Below are 18316 nucleotides of genomic sequence, written 5' to 3' on the forward strand. Positions count from 1 at the left end.
AATGAGATTTCTCGGAGATTTCCACTGTTTACTGTTTCTGAATGGGAATATTGAAAGCACTGAATATGTTCATCAGGACGCTCATTGAGCTTCATATCTGAATAATTCATGCGTCTCGCTGTGTTTGGAAAATAATCTAATAGCCAAGGACCTCGGGAAAAAAAAACAAAAATTTGCATGGCCAAGCACCTGTGCATAAATCCCGAAGATTGATGGGTGAATTAATGGCCTACCCAAACGGCCATTTGCAAGTCATAAATGTTATTCACGGTTGTCAGTTAACCTCGCACCCGAATAACCACAGCCTTTGAAATACAAATCAAACTGCTTCACCTTGCTACACTGACGACTTCATCCCATTAATTTGAGGACGGGGACAACAAAAACAAGGTGCTATCATCTCTCCGGGTTCTCGCGGCACAAAAGGGGACATAAAACCCACAAATACGCATCACGCCTGCTCCCTTCACACAGACGGATATGCCAGCGTCTTGGATAACGAGCAGTTGGTATTTTTGCCCCCCCCCGACAGGTGTATTTTCTGCTGCTGTGACGTGTAGCCCAGAGCCCAAGGAATGGCCCGATTGAATGTCATGTGGGTGACCTGATATCACACTTGAACCAACCTCAGTACATTTGTGGTGTGTGGGCTCTGCAGACCGCCACGTCTCCGTCACTACATTAAAGGCAGCGCTTCATCTTAATGATGTCCCCGAGTGTCACTCAGTGATGTACCCACGGTGCGAGATACATGTAGATATCAACACACACACACGCCAGGACACGTGTACCTTTTTGATCATTTGAAACCACATCAAGTCAGCCATCTTAGAAATAGATGTGTTCAAGGTCTTTTATTTTCCTCTGCCTAGGAGGGGATGTGTTTTGTTTGGCCACTGTCATCTGCTGGTTTGTCATCAGGATTTCGCAAAAACTACAGAACGGATTTTCACAAAACTTGGCACAAGGTTGGGACATGGGCCAAGACAGAACCCAATAAATATTGGTTGAGATCAGGAGTTTGCATCATTGCAAGACGTTTTCACCAATTTACCAGGAAATAATCAATCGATCTTTATCTTGGCTAATTTAGGGAACTAATATCTATGAGTTTGTGGAACTTGGTGCAGTTGGATTGAATTTAAAAGGACTGACGGCCCTTAGTAGAGTGGAGGTTATGTTTTGACCCCTGTCCGTTCCTTGGTTGGTTGGCTTGTATGTTTGTATGAATGTAAGCAAGATTTCACAAAATCAACTAAACGAATTTCCACAAAACTTTTTGGGAGGATGCGGTATGCGTCAGGGAAGAAGCCATTACATTTTGGTGCAGATCTGGATCCGAGGCCGGATCCAGGAATTTGTATTCGTTCTTTAACATTACAAGATTTGTTTACATTTACCCCAATTTGTCAAGGAATAATTCATAGATATTGATGAAAAAAATCAGGCATATTTAGAGGACTAATATCTATGAGTGTGTAAAATTTGGTGCAGCCTGATTGGGACTGTTGAGTGATCTACTGAATGCAATTCTAGTTTTCTGCCTTGAAACTTTTTCATTTTCATCATTTTTCATCAGACAGCGACATATCTCATCAGGGAAATCATGAACTTTTGAAAAGAGGCTGTCCACACAGAAATTTAATAAAAACTAAAAAATCAATGCACACAGTTTGATGGTCAGCATGGTTTCAGGAGAGGAACTTACCTATGCAGTCCTGATTGTCAACATAATGGACCTCATTCACGCCCAGCCCTTCCCTCTGATACAGCTCTTGCTCCTGCACAGACAAGTCTCAAAGTCAAAAATGAACACTGGAAATACCGGTTTGAAAAAGAGGTTTAATAATCAAATATTTAGTGGCACCTCAAAAAACAAACCCGCAAATACGCGATTCCATTAATGAGAAAGAGGCCAAAACCAGAATTGTGGAGCATTAATTGGAAACCTTTGGAAGAGAATAACGCTAAGAGATCACAGGAGGAGGAACAAGCCTCGTCGTGTCCCTAGAGAAATTAGCGTTCTAATGAGAGAGCGCACGGGAGAGACGCAGGGAAAACATGCACGGAGGGAAAGCCAGAAGGAGCTCGGACTCCCAACCACCTCCTACTGGCAGGCGAGGGTTTGGCTTGTGAGTGACATGACATGGCAGGTGTCCCAGGACAGAAGAGGTAAACCACACCGAACCACCTGAATCCAGACGCCGGATCACCCACCTCTTTGAGAATGCGCTCGTTGAAGAACTGCTGCAGTTTCTCGTTGCAGTAATTGATACAGAACTGCTCAAAGCTGTTGTGCTCGAAATACTCTAAACACAGGAAGCAGGAACAAAAACACATTTCAATTAAATCCAAAATGAAAAACATTAAAATGCTGTGTTAAATATGGCAGAGGAGGAAATTAATTCTCTAAGCAAAGTGGCCTGGTAATGAAGTGTGTTTGTGTGTGTGCATGAGGGTTCTTATATTAGGAAACATGCTGCACAGATAAGTGCATCTTTAGACTGAACAAACCAATGGGAGCACAAACTGCATCTGCAAGCTGCAAATTTACAGATTGGCAAAACTTTGTTGAGCTAAATCTCCATTTTGTAGACCACTAGCTGCATTTCATTACCGAACCCAGCGATGTCCAGCACCCCGATGAAGTTGGACGAGGTCTCGAAGGGGAAACACTGGTTCACCCGCTTGACCACGTGATCGAAGAGCCGGCTGTACACGGCCTTGGCCAGGGCGTCGCGGGCGTTGTTTGCTTGTTCCACCTTGAGAGGCACCCTGCAGGGACACACAAAGTGGGGCAGAGAAGGTCCGAAAAAACGGGGTCATTGCCGGTCGCCTATTAAATCCCTCTCTTTTATCTATTTATTTTTAAATCAACCCAATTTTCATGTGACAGCAAAAGTTACGCCGTCTCAACGTGACACATTTTGCAGCGTATGCGCCATTACCCTTTCCGAACTTAACAGTCAAGTTAGGCGACCGCTTTAAAACGAGGGTTTCTGAGCCGGAGAGAAACGTATTAAAGCTAAAGTTTGAACCTTGAACCCGACAAGGCTCTCTGACGACTCTTCAACACCTTTTATTTTGAATTATTGACAGGGGTTGACTGTACAGGCAAGGTGCAGATCCTCAGTGGCCCAGAGTTCAACTCAGCTCCCCCAGAGGATGAAGTGGATGAATTTAAAATGATATGGTCTGTTTTTTTTAATTTTTTTGCTATGATCTCTCTTTACTCACTTTGATCCTTTTCTCCTTTTCTCGTCTCAATGAGGGAAAAAAACAGTCGGATATTACAAACGGGAATATTCCACCACATCCTGCCTCTCGTGAGAATACACAAGCTCTTTTATGCAGCAAGTCTTTTTCGAGATCCTTACAATTAACCTCAGTGGCAGGCTTCTTTTTCTTTTTCTTTTTTTATCAGATACAATGCTTCATATGCACACTAGTTAGATACACCCCTCATCCCTGGTACCATCACATCCACCGCCCCCCCCTGTGTTACCCTCAGCCTCCCATTGGGTAGACTGGGGCTTAATGACAAAACCCCTAAGCTCCACCTGCTCCCCAGACGCCGGGGCCTCTACTGTACAGCGGCCATGCTCGCCTGCCTCCTCAGATACGAGCTGCATTATTTATGTGGAGAAAACACTTCCAGGCCAGGCAAGCATCTGGCCCCCCTGAAATATTAATCCACCAAACGTGCCCCCCCCCCATCACTCAAACACCACATCACCACCACAAGTACGCAGCAGCAGTGCCGGTACTGTGCCATATTCCCCCTCTGTACATGTGCCTTTTAACCTGCGAGTAAAACACTTTGCAATCATGCACAAAATAAAACCACTAGCTCTATCATATACTACTCTCTCATACTAAGACCATAAAATAACAGGCTTAATTCAGTGTCATAATAAAATCTCATCATCTTGCTCGATAAATACATCTAAAGACTTTGCAGTACAGGAAACAACTGCTTATCCAGTAACTGTGCCGTTTAAATTCCAGTTGGTTAATCTCCGTCTAAGGAGAATAAGCCGTTTTCAGATTATGAACTCATTGCCTTCACTTAGTTCTGTTCATTTTTGTTTGTAAATGACGGCAGTGGCTTCTGCAAAAAGAGAATATCAAGCTGATTTTCTCCATTAAAACCCAAGAGAAGTTGCAAAAGGAGCCTTGAATCGTAAAAGGCTGAAAACCACTGGTCTTACTTGATAACTGTTCCTTTGGCGCCCCCTGCTGTGGTGAGCATGACTCTTGTTGTGAGGCTGACGCGCAGATCGTCCTGGTCCAGACCGAGCAGATCAGCACAGCACTCCAGAGTCTGGCTGCACTGATTTTTTAAATGACATCCACCTGAAACATACAGGAAATATAAACAGTAAAAAAAAAACACATACAGATTGTTGTTGAACAAAATACTTATATTGTCTTTCCTTCCAATGCATTTTCAGGGAAATGTTAATTAATACATCATGTCCCGCTTCCTGCTCGCTCCACCCCTCGCCTGAATGTTCTGACCTGGATAATCTCCTACTGCGTTCTTCATATGTGAAAGACAAAGGTTCATGTCTGAATTCAAATGGTGAATCTATACTTAAAAAACCATGATTAACTTAATATCTTATATCGTTTTCTATCTTTTTTAATCTTCTTTTACAAACTAATGTGAGTGAAGTAAAGAGGTCATAATTAATGGCACCTTCCACAATCAGAGGTCTAATGTGAAGGTGAATGGGGAAATTCAGTTGTGGTCATTCAGTGTATTGAGGAAGGAACTGTTGACAACTTCCCTTTTAAAAGCCGTTGTCGTGTATTTTTTCAATCTTAAGAGACATTGACTGTATAGACAGAAATATAAAGAATGAACAAGAAATGAGAGGGAGACAGACATCGTGGTTGCCGAGGTAACAGAGTTGCGATGGTGTTGAAGGACATAGCTCTGGTTGAACAACACATATCTGTAGAATTTCATTTACTGAAAAAAGACAACCAAAAAACAACTGATGCCGACTTATTGAACCTCTGATGGATACTGTGGCATCAAGGAAGTAACGCTTTCCTACTTCTACTTTCTAAAATAGGCTAAAACTAAAATACCCCTGCAGTGAGCTCTAGTGACATTTGTTGCCAGAACCCAAAAATGTATCTTTTTTTTTTTCTCCCTCACCCGAGGAGCTGCCCGTCTCTTCAAAGTCAATGTTGCCCAGATGTAAAACGCCGGCGACCACCCGGAACAGGTCCAGCTTCTCAGTGTCATCCAGGCCAATCTTCTTCATGGCCCCGCACATCCTGTTGAAGTCGCCCTGGTCGTCAAGGAGAGGGTCCTTCAGAGCGCCGACCTTCAGATGCTGCAAAAGACACGAGAGAGTTAGGAACGGTCGCGAAACTGAAAAAAGTGTGAAAGCTCAATTCAGATCAGGATTTACTCAAACAATCTGTGAATATCAATCTGTATTTTATATTATTCAAAGTTTGATTAAACCATTTGCCTTCAGATATTGAGTAAATGTGATTCTAAACTATAAAAGCCACACGTTAGAGATGAACAAACCCCAAAATATCTGACCAGTAAAAGCCTCCACCAGCAGCAGCACCCAACAAACACACCACCCTATACAACTAAGGCTGCTCTGCTACAGGAGCCATGTCTCCAAATGTCTGGTCCACTCATGTATTTATACTTTTAAAGAAAAGACAAAAACCATCTGAAACATTTATGTTATCTCAGGAGTTGTGAAAACAGAAACATGCAGCGCGAAAACATGACTGGAACAGACCACTTCAAGAGTCATCAGGGGTCAAGACTGTAGCTTAAACGCAGAGTGATAATTAACAAGGGCTGCACAATTATGACTAATTATGACTCTTGAATTAAGTGATTTATAAGAAAACTTTCACAGTTACTGTATTGATGGGAACACGTTTGTCATCGTTTTGACCCAGTCACACAAATATCGTGGGTCAAAGTTCACCACAGTTGAACTACACGTCGCCAGTGGGACTAGGCCCTGAGACAGCAAGTCTGCAAAATGAAAAACTAATATCTTTCACAAGTATCGATTGTGTCTACGGCAAATAACTGTGCAGCCCTTCATCGTCCAGTCTGACTGAAACCAGCTGAACAAGCATCCTTTGTGTTTTTCTAACCCCACCCAGCCGTGGCAGACACATGCAGAGAAGAGGAAGCGTGCACTACACACAGCAGCATGTGAAAAACCTTTAGGAGGAACACAGGAGAAAGAGCAGCGGACACACAGCTCTGATAAATAAAGTAACAATTCACCTTGTTGTCCTATATACAGAAACAGAGGCGTGTGGCAGGACACACAGACGCACAACAATGTGTTAATAACACACAGTGTACTTACAACCACAGCTTACAGGGACTCCAACGATTACGTTACTAGACACTGTTAAAGATTTTGTTAACACAAAAAAAAAAAAACTGGAGCACAGACACAATTTTTGATATGTGTTTGGGTGCACATATTCCAATGGGAAAATTAAAAATACATGTTTTTTTGAAATATTAATACACACACTAAAGTACAACTCAGCTAATATCATATAGTACATGAGTAAAACATCAGAGCCTGAACGATATATGATACTGATATATAAAAAAAAAAATAAAAAAGGTTAGGTTAGAGTTTATTGTCTAAATTATCGAAAATTGTCTTTGGCTAAACAGAAAAACAACAACTATAATTAAAAATCTAAACATTACTAAAAAAAAGTAAATCTGAGACATTGTTATCAGACCCTTATGACAAAGAAATGTAATTGTGGCTTGATATTTTACAGTTTAACCATAAACGTTATGATAAATAACTTAATATAAACAAAATATAAATACAACCAGATATATAGAACTTCAATTAAGAAAATAAACATAAATGCACATGCTTTCTGTATTGTTGATTCTGTTAAAATAAAAACAAGGTAAAAGTAAACAGACGCTGATATGTCTGTGAAAGATGGGATGAGAAATCTGTCTGAAAGTCAAAGATTAAAGGTTGTGATTGGCCTTTAAAGGTGAAGCAAGTTTAAATCATTACCCTTCTTTGCTAAATAAACTCATTATGAGTAAACCCATTAAAAAAGAGGGCTGAAAGCTCTTTTGTTTACCACCATTTCACCTGGAAGTTTGATTAACATAGAAGGGAGATATTATTCTGTCTTAGAAAAACAACAAGTGAAGTGAACATGTTTAATTAGTCCCTGAGAGAGCGACCTGTCACACTTATTTTTCTAATTGTTTCATGATATTAATTACACGTCTCCTGCAGGCTCTGCAACTCGTCGAGGGCCTGGCTCTTTTTCATGTCGTACATAATTCATCAAATACGCAGACTTGAACTAATTTCTCGGCATAAAAAATTGCGATTGACCAGTTTTTTTTTGCATATCATTTCACCTTGGCAACAAATATTTTGAAAAACACGGTCTGGGATTTGCTTTCACTCCCATACTAACTGATTGTTATTGCATATCTGAATGATTCATCGCAGAGTGTTCCATTTTCTGCCTTTGTCTTCTTGCTCTAAAAAAAACGTTGCCCCCAAACAAAGACAAATGCAACACAAGTGTCAAAAATAATCATAACAGATGAGTTCCTAGTAATTGAACCAGAACAGGATGTGACATTACCTCAGGACTCTTGCGACTCTGCATGATTTGTTTATCCGAGTCTTTACTGGCAAAGTACCTGGTGCATCCTCGGTTCAGATACTGCAACAGAGAAAACAAACTTTTAGAAAACAATTAAACATAATTAGTATTTTGATGAATTTAATTCAGACGCAATGCCGCAATGTATTGATTTCCAACGTCGCAACGATTTACTCTGCTGTCTTCCAATATTGCTCCACAGCTGACTGGTAGTGAATTGCACAAAGTAATTGCCTCTGTTGATGTGGGCATCACCTCGGGGATCTGATATCATGACACTATGATAAACATCTAAGAGGGAACAGCTCGAGCTGCTTGTTGTTCCGTTAAGTGTTGTTTTGCAATGCATGCAGAAGAAAAATCCCGTCTGGGATAAACACCTTTCTGCTCTCTGACTCTGCCCCTGCTGAGTTGATAATTGCTTTCGAACGGGACAGAATTCAATTGTGGAATATTTTGTTACTGAGGGGAGTTTTGATTTCACGCGGGGGGAACTTTCAATTTTCGTTCAAGAAAGTACGAATAAACATCATCTAACAGGCTTTTATAGACCTGCCAACACACGCCTATTATGAAATACAAATGAAGTGAGGTAAACGTTTGTTTTAGCTTTTCAAAATGCAGATTCCTGCTCTCTTTCAAAAAACAAGACCCCTGTTTCATTGAACTTTCATTGCATTAGTTTCATCCTCTATCACATAGTCCCTGTTCAGACCTGCTGGTATCAACATCCATCCTGAGAGACCCGATCACAAGTGCACAGAGTCGAGCACGTCTGTTCACACCTGATATTAAAATGCGTCCTGAATGTGTCTCGTGTGACCACTTGGAATCGGATATTACTTCCCCGCTCTTCAAGCAAATACATAAACATGTTATTTCTGTTATCAGAGACAGAATTATGTTGCTTTTACCCTGTCTGAGTTTACAGATCACCTGATGTCACTGTGTGTCTGTGTGTCTGTGTGTGTGTGCGAGTCAGGAGGGGCTGAATGAATCTCAGGCAGCTGCTATGAAGAAATATTTTACCAATTTAAGGAAAGTATCAATCATTATGTGGCGATCAGTGTTGATATTATGACGGTGGCCTCAAACAAATCGACATATTGTCACTGAGAAGTGTAAAAATACTTTTGATTCTTGGTGGTGTAACTGCAGGTCAGAGATTTCAGCTGACACAGTGAAAAGAATGTGGCCACATGCGTCCCAGACCACCTCAGAATGTGTCCTGGGTGATGCCTTTGGGTGCACTCATACCTGTTCTTAGTGCTTTCTACTTGTGATCAAACAGGACGGATGTAAATACCAGGTGGGACTGGGGTCATACATGTTCTTATGCTGAGAAACATCCAAACTCTCTGGGGTCCCTGTGAGCCCACTGACCCTGAAGCTGTCTGGAGAGTCCAGGTGCAGTTTCTTCTTGATGTCCTCCGATGCTCCGGCACACAGTCGGTAGAAGATGTGGTAGTTCCTCTCCTCGTTGCTTTGCGTGCAAATCCTCGACTTCTCCAGCAAGTAGTGGGACACAAATCCTCCCACAACTGCATTCTGGAAGAACCAAAAAAAAGAATGAAATCAAGTCTTAACAGCAGATTTTAAAAATAATAAACCAACTTAGATCGGCGATCACCCATTACCTTTTCATTGAAGTGGATTTCTACAAACTTCCCAAACCGGCTGCTGTTATTGTTCCGAACTGTTTTAGCGTTTCCAAAGGCCTCGAGAAGAGGATTAGCTGGATACGGGAAATAATATACATCAGGATCACACAGTATCCAAACACAACACACACGCACACAGGGTTTTAGCTCGTTATAATTTATTACCTTCTACAATTCTCTCGTCAATATCCTGACCGCTTCCATATGTTGTGGTCAGATATCTATAGTATGGGGGGAGAGAATAGAGGAGAATAAAAACAGTTTAAAAGACTAAAAATCCACAGTTTACACATTTGAACAATTATTAAAGTTTCTTTCCCTATGGCTGCTCGACAATAACAAAACAGAAGTAGTGAATGCCGTCTTTTGAATTCATGTGATCATGTAAAAAAGTAGCTGAGAAGTCATTGTTTTTGCTTGTTTAATGGCAGATTGCATCCAGGTAAATGTCGTATTGTTCATCTTTTTGTGGGACAAGGCATAATCGTTGGGTCTCATAATGTGTGAAGAGTCTCGGTTTGATATGAGGAACAGAATTTGGATTTGCGACCGCCGCAGCATAGTTCAGGTGAGTTCATACCTGAGAACAAACTTGGTGTTTTCAGTCTTTCCTGCACCAGATTCACCAGAAACTATGATGGACTGACTCATCTTGAGAACCTTCATGTCCCTGTAGGTTTTGTCGGCTGAAGAGAAAAAATATCATAGATTACTTTATTTTCAAGCATAATCAGGATTTATTCAGGGAACAGATTAAGAATAATGCAATAATGCAATTTTTTATATAGTGTCTCATCAGGGAGGTTGAACTGAACATTGTATTAGTTTTCATATATCTTTTGTCCTGTTCTAATTTTTTTAAGTACACTCACACAACAACAATGTGACTTTAAATGTTTTGGTACTGCATTATTTACAAAATCTCTTCTGTTAAAAAATAATACAATGTACTAATAATAATATATAATATAAAGATATATATATTTAATAAACTAAAAAAAGCAAATGTATTCATCTAATACTAAAGATAAACTCAGGATAATACCAAAGCTGGTTAATGTAACTGGACTAATATTACTTGAACCTGCAGATGGATACTGTGCAGCTGTTAGCAGGTGTTAGCTCTCACCTATAGCATAGACGTGAGGTGGCAGCGTGCCCAGTGACTTCCCCCGGTACGACTTGATGGTGTCTGGGCCGTACAGTTTGGGGACGTCATAGTAAGGATTCACAGCTATCAGGATGTTCGCCACATAAGTCTGTGCGAGATGTAAATACATGTACAGAAAGAGAGAGTTAATAAACAGTGAAAGAAATGCACATTCATTATTGAACAATGCGCCTACAGGAGGTGAAAATGAGACACACCCTAACTTGTTAACTTCTTTCTTTTCTCATCTACCAGCTGTCCCTCATTCCCTAAGTGACGGACCGGGATCAGAGTCGGGTTAGACCGTCTGACTTTCTGACCCTGCGCTTGGTTCCCTTCCCTCTTTACCACCTGGTACTTCTCCACCCCCCCGGGACTTAAGGATAGAGATCCTCTCTCTCCTTCTGTCGCCTCACTTGTTACTGGATCTCCTTATGATGCAATTCGATAGCAATGTCTTTAAGCGATTGCAAGAGCATATTCAAAGGATTCACACTGCAGCTACAATAAAGACAAGTACAGGCGAGGAAGAGAACGTACATAAATGTGGTCTTTGTTGTACCGCACTCGAACGTTGTTGAGAAGTGTCGCTTCATTCAAGTACATGAGGGAACCTAAAAGAACAGGGGGAAAGAGAGACAATTAATAATAATATAATTAGAATAATCTCTATTTATAGCACCTTTCAAAACATAGTTACAAGGTGCTTTACCAGTAAAAAAAAAAAGAAAAAGGAAGGCATTATAGGAAACAATTTAAAAGGTCACACGACATCAGAGCACAGATATAAAAACTGATAGAGATGAGAAAAGAGTCAAAACATTATAAAATTAATACAATTGAACATAGAAAGACTCCTAATGAGTCTTTAGGAGGGAGTTAAAAGAAGATGAGGAGTTTGCCAGACAGATCTCCACAGGAAGATTGTTCTGGTTTGGAGCCCTGAGAGAAAAGGCCCAGTCGCCTTTAGTCCTCAGCCGGGTCTTTGAAATGGTGAAGGGCCTTCGCTGACGACCTCAGGTTACGACTGGGGGTTAGTATCTGAAATGTACTGAGGTGCAAGTCCAAAGCGGGCCTTAAAAGTCTGAAAAAAAACAAAACTTTAACTTACAGTTGTCATCTACAAGTTTGTTGACATCGTCCTCAGCCGGGAAGACTTGGCTCATTGGAGCAAGAAAGGTCTGAGAAGACAGAAACAATTTTCCTTACTAATACATTCACTTTCAGGACACACATTGCTACATGAACCCCTGACAACTTCAAACACATGGTTATTTATCATTTAGTTATTGTTTGTAACGCTTATGACAAAAAACTAATTTTATTAGCATCCTGTTAAGCATGAAACCACAGCTAAACAAGCATGCATAAACATGAGTCATTCATCACGCTTAAAGATCACAGTGATGATGTTTGGTGTGACGACGTGTTCCCAGGCTAAATTAGTTACTGATATTCTCACTCTGTTGTCTGACTTAATGGAAATAAATTCAATGGAACAAGCCGGCTGTGAGAGAAACAACGAGAAGACATGGCAGCATGATGAATAATTTGGTGGGAGAGCAACAGGATCTGAACACCTGAGCGAATAAGTGAGTGTGTTTGAGTGTGTGTGTGAGTTTGTGTGTGTGTGTGTGTGCAGAAAAGACAATGGCGGAGCGCTGTACCAATCAAGTTATTAAAAACAACCTACATTTGAATAAACTCAGGAAATGTACTTATGCTAAACAAGACAATGACGTGTCTGATTATTCCCTATAATAAACACTCTTTTATATCATTTACATATTCATTACACTCCCTATAGCAAGAGCCCTGCTTGTGTTTGTGTGTGTGTGTGCGTGTGTGTCCCAGTCTGAGCCAAGACCCATGCTTTATTACCACCAACAGCCTGTACGCATAAACAGAATCTGCTTTGTGTGCCAGCTACAATACCATGGCTCAATCTGGACATGCCCGTCCACAATAACAACCGTGTGAGAAATGTCCCACCGATAAAACTTGACAAAGAAGAAGAGACAGCCCGGGCTGAGGGGCCGCGCACAGAGCCGAGCCACTAATGAGCTCAACGCTGCAGTAAAACGACACTCAATGGGCCTTTCATTCCCTCGCTGAATGGAGCAGAGTTACAGTCCTGCAATGGGGCATAAACTCATAATCGTCATTCGAGGGCTCTTACGAGGGAGGTTCACTTCATACTCGCTTCAAATCGTCTGAGGGTATCCAGCTGAGGGTAGTGCACCTTGAAAATATGCATATTTGGGAGTGGTGTGTAGAGGAGGGGACAGTATGAAGCTGTTTCCAGACATACACTACAGAAAATGTCAGGAAAATTGGGTTTGTCTTTCACATATGAAGAATGCAGCAGGAGAATGTCCGGGTCAGACGTGCTCACAACAACAGGAGAATGTCCAGAACATTCAGGTGAGGGTTCTCATCTGGATGGAGCACGCAGGAAGCAGGAAGCAGGAAGTAGGACGCGACGTATTTAGCTGCGGAAAGCACAGTGTTTTTGTGAACAGCACATCAACACGAGCCCCTAATCGTCAAAAGCTGCTTACTGGCACAAGTAAATGGAAATGTTGACATCTCAGGGAAGAGGAAAGCAGAGATGTAGCTGCTTCAGATCCAGTGTGGTGGTGTTATGCATAGTGGGACACCTGAACGCAACATAACCAGACACACCTCCCAAAAGGTCTGGGACCACGAGCTGTGGCGAGAACGTAACAAACGCAGAGAGGAAACTGCTGCAGTGCAGGTCGGCCGTAAGCATCCGAGGCCCGACGCTTGCAAGGGGACACGTGACGGTCTCAGGTGTAACAGGTGGCCTTTACCTCCTAATGAGCAGCTCTCCCTGCAGGCAACACTATCGGCACACCTGCTGCCGCTCGCTTTATTTATTCATGGCGCCGTACATGCGGCCTCTCGTGTTTCTCACATTTTACACATTGCCGCTGACGCCTTTTTACCTGAAATGGCACTCAAGACAGACAGAAAATATATAATTATGTTTTCATTGCTTTCACCGTGCGTTTGGGATTATTTCATGAAACCCTTGTGCGTGAGTTTATGAATAAACGCAAGTGTGTATGTGGCGATGACCCTCCTGGGATTAAGGTGAACAACAACCAGTGAATGTGCAACTCTCTCATTGACTTGCAGAGACATGTGAAAGAAAAACAAGCACCAACACCACTGTTACCTCAGCCTGTAAATGGAAAGCAGGGGTGAGTTTGTGTGCGATTACCCACCTTGCCCCTCTGGTTGAGTGGTTCTATGGTGAGCGTGTCGGCTCCTATGTCCACGATCATGCCCAGCTGGAACCCGTCGGCGGGGTGGGGCGCCCATACCGGCTTCCCATCCTCCATGGCTCACCTCCTGTCAGCACGGCTACACAACTAAGAAGGAGGGAGAAGGAAGAGAGGGAATATTAATATGTGGCTTAAAATAAACATGCAAAGCACAGTAGACCGTTTTGCATTTGTACCCTATACAGCCTGTGCCCTATGACAACACAAAATAAACTTTCTCTCCAAGGCTGCATAGGTGTGAAACAGAAATTGATGTCGCCGTTGCTAATTGGAAGACAGAGAATTTTATATCTCTTGTAAGGGTACAAGTCTCTTTTTGTCAACATTTTTTTTTCGCTGACCTTATCCGATGGCGGGAGGTTCCTCAACCCTTCAAACTTTAATTTCACAGTCTTCCCCTTCTCAGTCTTTGACGCCCAAAAACTTTACATTAAAGCTTTTTAATACACTGACATTTTGCCATAAACAATATCTCTCAACTGACATGGAGACTGATATCAAAGTAGCTCGGTTTGACTGATAGAACTTTCCTGGATATCCCCCCAAAAAAACGAATATGTTAAAAAATTCATGATCTAATTGATCTATGATTGGTTTTCTCCGTCATTTGCATGATGTAATTGAGAGTTTTGCTTTCCATTAACCTGATATCCCTCCTACTGACCTTAGAAGAAGGGATCTCCCATTGGAACGGGACTGGAGTCTTTTTGCAATCCCGAGTAAGGACAACACTCCCCCAAGCGACCTAACATGAAACGCCCCAAACAATCCCATTTGGACTCTCGTGTTGCCAATAAGTCAATTGCGAACGCCGTGGTTTCATGTGTGTCTCATTAACGGATCTTGACAGTTAATCCGACATCCACACAGATGTTCAGCGCAAAAGTGCTGAGGTTATGCTCACGCATCCGAATAGGTTCAGGGATTGAGTTCAGATGTCAATGAGGATATGGTGCTGAGAATCTGCTGATGCATTCCTTGGACGAGGACTCGCAGTTCAACAAGTGCATCACATCAGCTCAATGCTGGAGCCAGCACTGCAGAGGTAACCTGTACTGACCATCACTATTTAATGTCTTTCTAAATCGAGATCTTGCATTATTCATAACTTTCTATACGACATCTTTAGTGTTATTACTTCTACTTTCACATTATATCTTCTTAGTAAAATGGCTCAACAATTTTTTAAGTCCTGAACAGCAGAGAGTTCCTTCCAAGTTACATTACTTAAAGGTTCAGTGTGTAGAATTTAGTGACATCTAGTGGCGAAGTTGCATGTTGCTGAGGAATACCCTCACTTCACCCTCCCCTAAACTATAAAAGCCCCATTCTAGGGTAACAAACAACAACAATTTGTACAATTTAGATGAAACACACTAGTAAAAACATCATTAGGATTATTTTATATTATTTCTGACAATAGATCCCTTTCACTTAAATCTTACACACTGAACCTTTAATGGAACATGAGACAGACCTTTACTGCTTCGTTATCAAGCTCGTGTCTCGTCTGGTCAATAAACCTACATCTGGAAAATACCCACTGTGGACTTTTGTCAGTACACAACTGATATTTCCCATCAGGCCTTTCACTAGAAGGACTTTGTAAGGATGTTTTATATTTTCCCCTCTAATGCTTAGTTCCTGGACAGAAGAAAACAGGATGATATGAGGAACCATCTCAAATACTATTGCCAATGAAAAACAAATGATACCATAGTATAGTATAAATGAATGATCTTCAGTGGAATAATAATAAAATGCAAATGAAGGCCAAATGTTCAAACTGCTTCCACAGAAAGTGAACGTAACTTGAGACAAAGAATCTGCTGTTATCTCAGTTTATTGCTCTATGGCTCATCTATTGTTAGAGCAATAATCTTAGGTTCACACTCTGTGCCTTTTTCTCTATGGAGGCCAGCAGCCAGGCCAGGATAAGAGATCCTATATCATAGAGCAAGACGCTACTGTCAAGGCCAAAACAAGAGCGAAAAGAAAATCCAACTGTGAGAAGCGAAATGCATGAATAGATGTAAATGCAATGTGTTGCTTCTAATATCTGTACTAGAAGCTTCTTGTCAACAGAGATCAATACACAAATCTGATCAGTGTTGTCACTTAGTTTTCTGTCACAATGGAAAAGGTTTTGTTCGTAACGTTGAGAAAACTGAGACACGTTCCTTTTTAGCATTTGCAAATTTGTAGTGATACTCGTTTGACTATCAAATACTGTAGGACTGTTAACGATGAACCTACACAATGTGTGCCTGTATTTAAACCACATCTAAACATGCATGTAGGCAAGAAGTAGGGAGGACAAGATCAGTTCTCTGTTATCTTCAACCTTCTAGTGTGAGTTCAAGGCTTGTGGGGTCCCTGAGTGTCTTTGTTGGATCGCTGATAACAACAGTGTTTTCTCACAGTTTCCAACTTCTGGTTTACAAGATCTCAGCAAAGCTCAAATCTACACGGGCGACAAAGGCCTACATGACAGCATTCATCTTGCCATAAGATCAGGAGTAATCTTTATCTTGTTTAGGAGCATGCTGTCTATACAGTCTGCTGCAAACATGGCTCCGCACACAACACATCCGTCTTCATCAGACTCGGCTCTGCTCCCTGAGCCAAACCCTCAGAGATCCACATGCTCCTTTCACGGCAAACCCCCAAAACAATCTGGTATGGCACTTAGACAGGGTGATGCCCTTAAAAGTCTGTCCTGAAAGTCTGCACCTGCGAAGCGGAGGCGTCGCTCGCCGCTCTCAACCACACTGAGACCAATCCCTCATGAGTAACTGACTCCGCAGCCGCAAATCCTCTTAGCGTTTGACCCCAATCCAGACAGAGAGGTGAGACGCTACATGTGGGATCTAAGCCCTCACGTATAAAAAAAAGTCAGCTATCAGCGTATTAAATGGCGTCATGTGTCCTGGGAAACAGAAAGAGAACCACAGTGCAGAGGAGGTAGGAAACATAAACACATACAAAAATACAGTGGAGCTCTGAGTCAAAGCAGGGCCGCACACAAACACGCCTCTCGTTTCCTGCCTCTTGCTTCCTGTTCCCTGGCAGGCGAAGGGGACATGGGGGGGAAAAGCACTGGATGTGGAGGTCAACAGGGCAAAGAGAGACATACACACAGGTCACACGGTCGGAGGTGCACCTTTTTTAAATGTGGGATGTTTAGGATGTGGCAGCAGGTTAGAGACACGAGAATTTAAATAATGTAAATAATTTAACATATGAAATGAACCGAATGGGAAAACATTAAACATCTGAAACTAGAGCCTGGGTGATCAAACAATATCAATAATTATCACAATATATATTTTATCAATGGAAATATAACAAAAGATATATTTTGATATAATACTTAACACAGTGAGGAGGTATAACACATCTGTAAACAATATTTATCAAATGTTTATCAAATCAACCTTCACTCAAGTTTTTAAACTCATAATGTGAAACTTATCATGATGAGCATCAATATTTAATGACTTTTTAAAAATCTTGATACTATTTTTGGTCATATCTGCCAGCCCTACCTTTTATATTTATATATCTGTGTAAATAGTTTTTTATCATGTACTTTTTGACACTTTCCTACTGTTTGTCTTTACTTTTTCATTATAAACTAGTAAGCCACCTTGTAACTGTGTTATGAGAAGTGCTAAATACATCAACTTTATTTTGTATTATTAATATAATTATTCCGGAGACTACTTTAGAACCAAACAGTAATTTGTTTGAGCTTCCTGTAGCTTTGAGACTCATTAGAAGATAACCTCATAATCAAAGTGCATTTATACAGACTAACCCCAGACTGACGGTACTAAGCCCCTTAGAAATAAGCCATAATAAGCACTGTGAGACTCAGACAGTAAATAAACACTCCTACCAGTACTAGAAGTAGAGGGCTGCAGCAGCTGCACCCCCCCACCTCCATCCATACATGTAACCGAGCAAATAACACAAAGTACCTGGAGCTGACTCTTTGCTATTCACTACAAAAGTCGGGACAGAAGCGTTCGGCACTTACGACTCGTGTCCTTCACTCGGTGCGGATCAGGAAGTTTAAAGTCCCTCATGCGGATTTGCTCGCTGTTGTTTTTTCCGTAAAGTCCAACTTCCTCTCGGCGTGTCTCTCCTCCTGCGGCGGGACAGCACAGGACAGGACAGCGCGGCACGGAACGGGACAGCCCGGGACAGGATGGAGCAGCAGCGTCTGGACGTCACGCTGCGCTGGAGCCGCGGTGAGCGCAGCCAGGTGACGTCACCCAGGACTGGAAGGTGCGTTGAGGTGCGGCTCGTAAGTTTACGTGTCAGGTAGATTCATGTGGAATCCACTCACTGTACATATTCTCACACTGTACGTACTTTCTTTCTTGTTTTACTAGTTTTTATTCCTTTCATATTTTTCTACATTTCCTTACACTTAAATGTTATTATCTTTACACTTAAGTATTGCATTTTACTTATTATTACCTACTGATGCCTATTTTTGACTCTTGCTGCTG

The 18316-nt window shown here is 41.6% G+C and overlaps 1 protein-coding gene across 2 annotated transcripts in view; it reads right to left on the bottom strand.

Moving 5' to 3' along the window:
* The window catches only part of myo6b (myosin VIb), a 38032-nt gene extending 19957 nt beyond the window's left edge, over positions 1-18075 (bottom strand). The window contains exons 1-15 of one of the 2 annotated variants that reach the window (XM_035168207.2): positions 17839-18071; positions 13737-13883; positions 11597-11666; positions 11026-11099; positions 10465-10594; positions 9916-10021; positions 9501-9556; positions 9312-9409; positions 9058-9222; positions 7654-7734; positions 5171-5351; positions 4212-4356; positions 2618-2775; positions 2218-2309; positions 1709-1781 (exon numbers count right to left, since the gene is read on the bottom strand). In XM_035168207.2, coding sequence (XP_035024098.2) covers positions 1709-1781; positions 2218-2309; positions 2618-2775; positions 4212-4356; positions 5171-5351; positions 7654-7734; positions 9058-9222; positions 9312-9409; positions 9501-9556; positions 9916-10021; positions 10465-10594; positions 11026-11099; positions 11597-11666; positions 13737-13853 — 1546 coding nt within the window. In that variant the 5' untranslated portion in view covers positions 13854-13883; positions 17839-18071. Of the gene's footprint in view, positions 1-1708; positions 1782-2217; positions 2310-2617; positions 2776-4211; positions 4357-5170; positions 5352-6892; positions 7547-7653; positions 7735-9057; positions 9223-9311; positions 9410-9500; positions 9557-9915; positions 10022-10464; positions 10595-11025; positions 11100-11596; positions 11667-13736; positions 13884-17838 lie in introns of those variants that run through there. The other variant, XM_035168206.2, reaches the window with a different exon arrangement.
* Positions 18076-18316: the final 241 nt, after the last annotated feature.

Source organism: Hippoglossus stenolepis, chromosome 10, assembly GCF_022539355.2.
Source record: "Hippoglossus stenolepis isolate QCI-W04-F060 chromosome 10, HSTE1.2, whole genome shotgun sequence".
Taxonomy (NCBI): Eukaryota; Metazoa; Chordata; class Actinopteri; order Pleuronectiformes; family Pleuronectidae; genus Hippoglossus; species Hippoglossus stenolepis.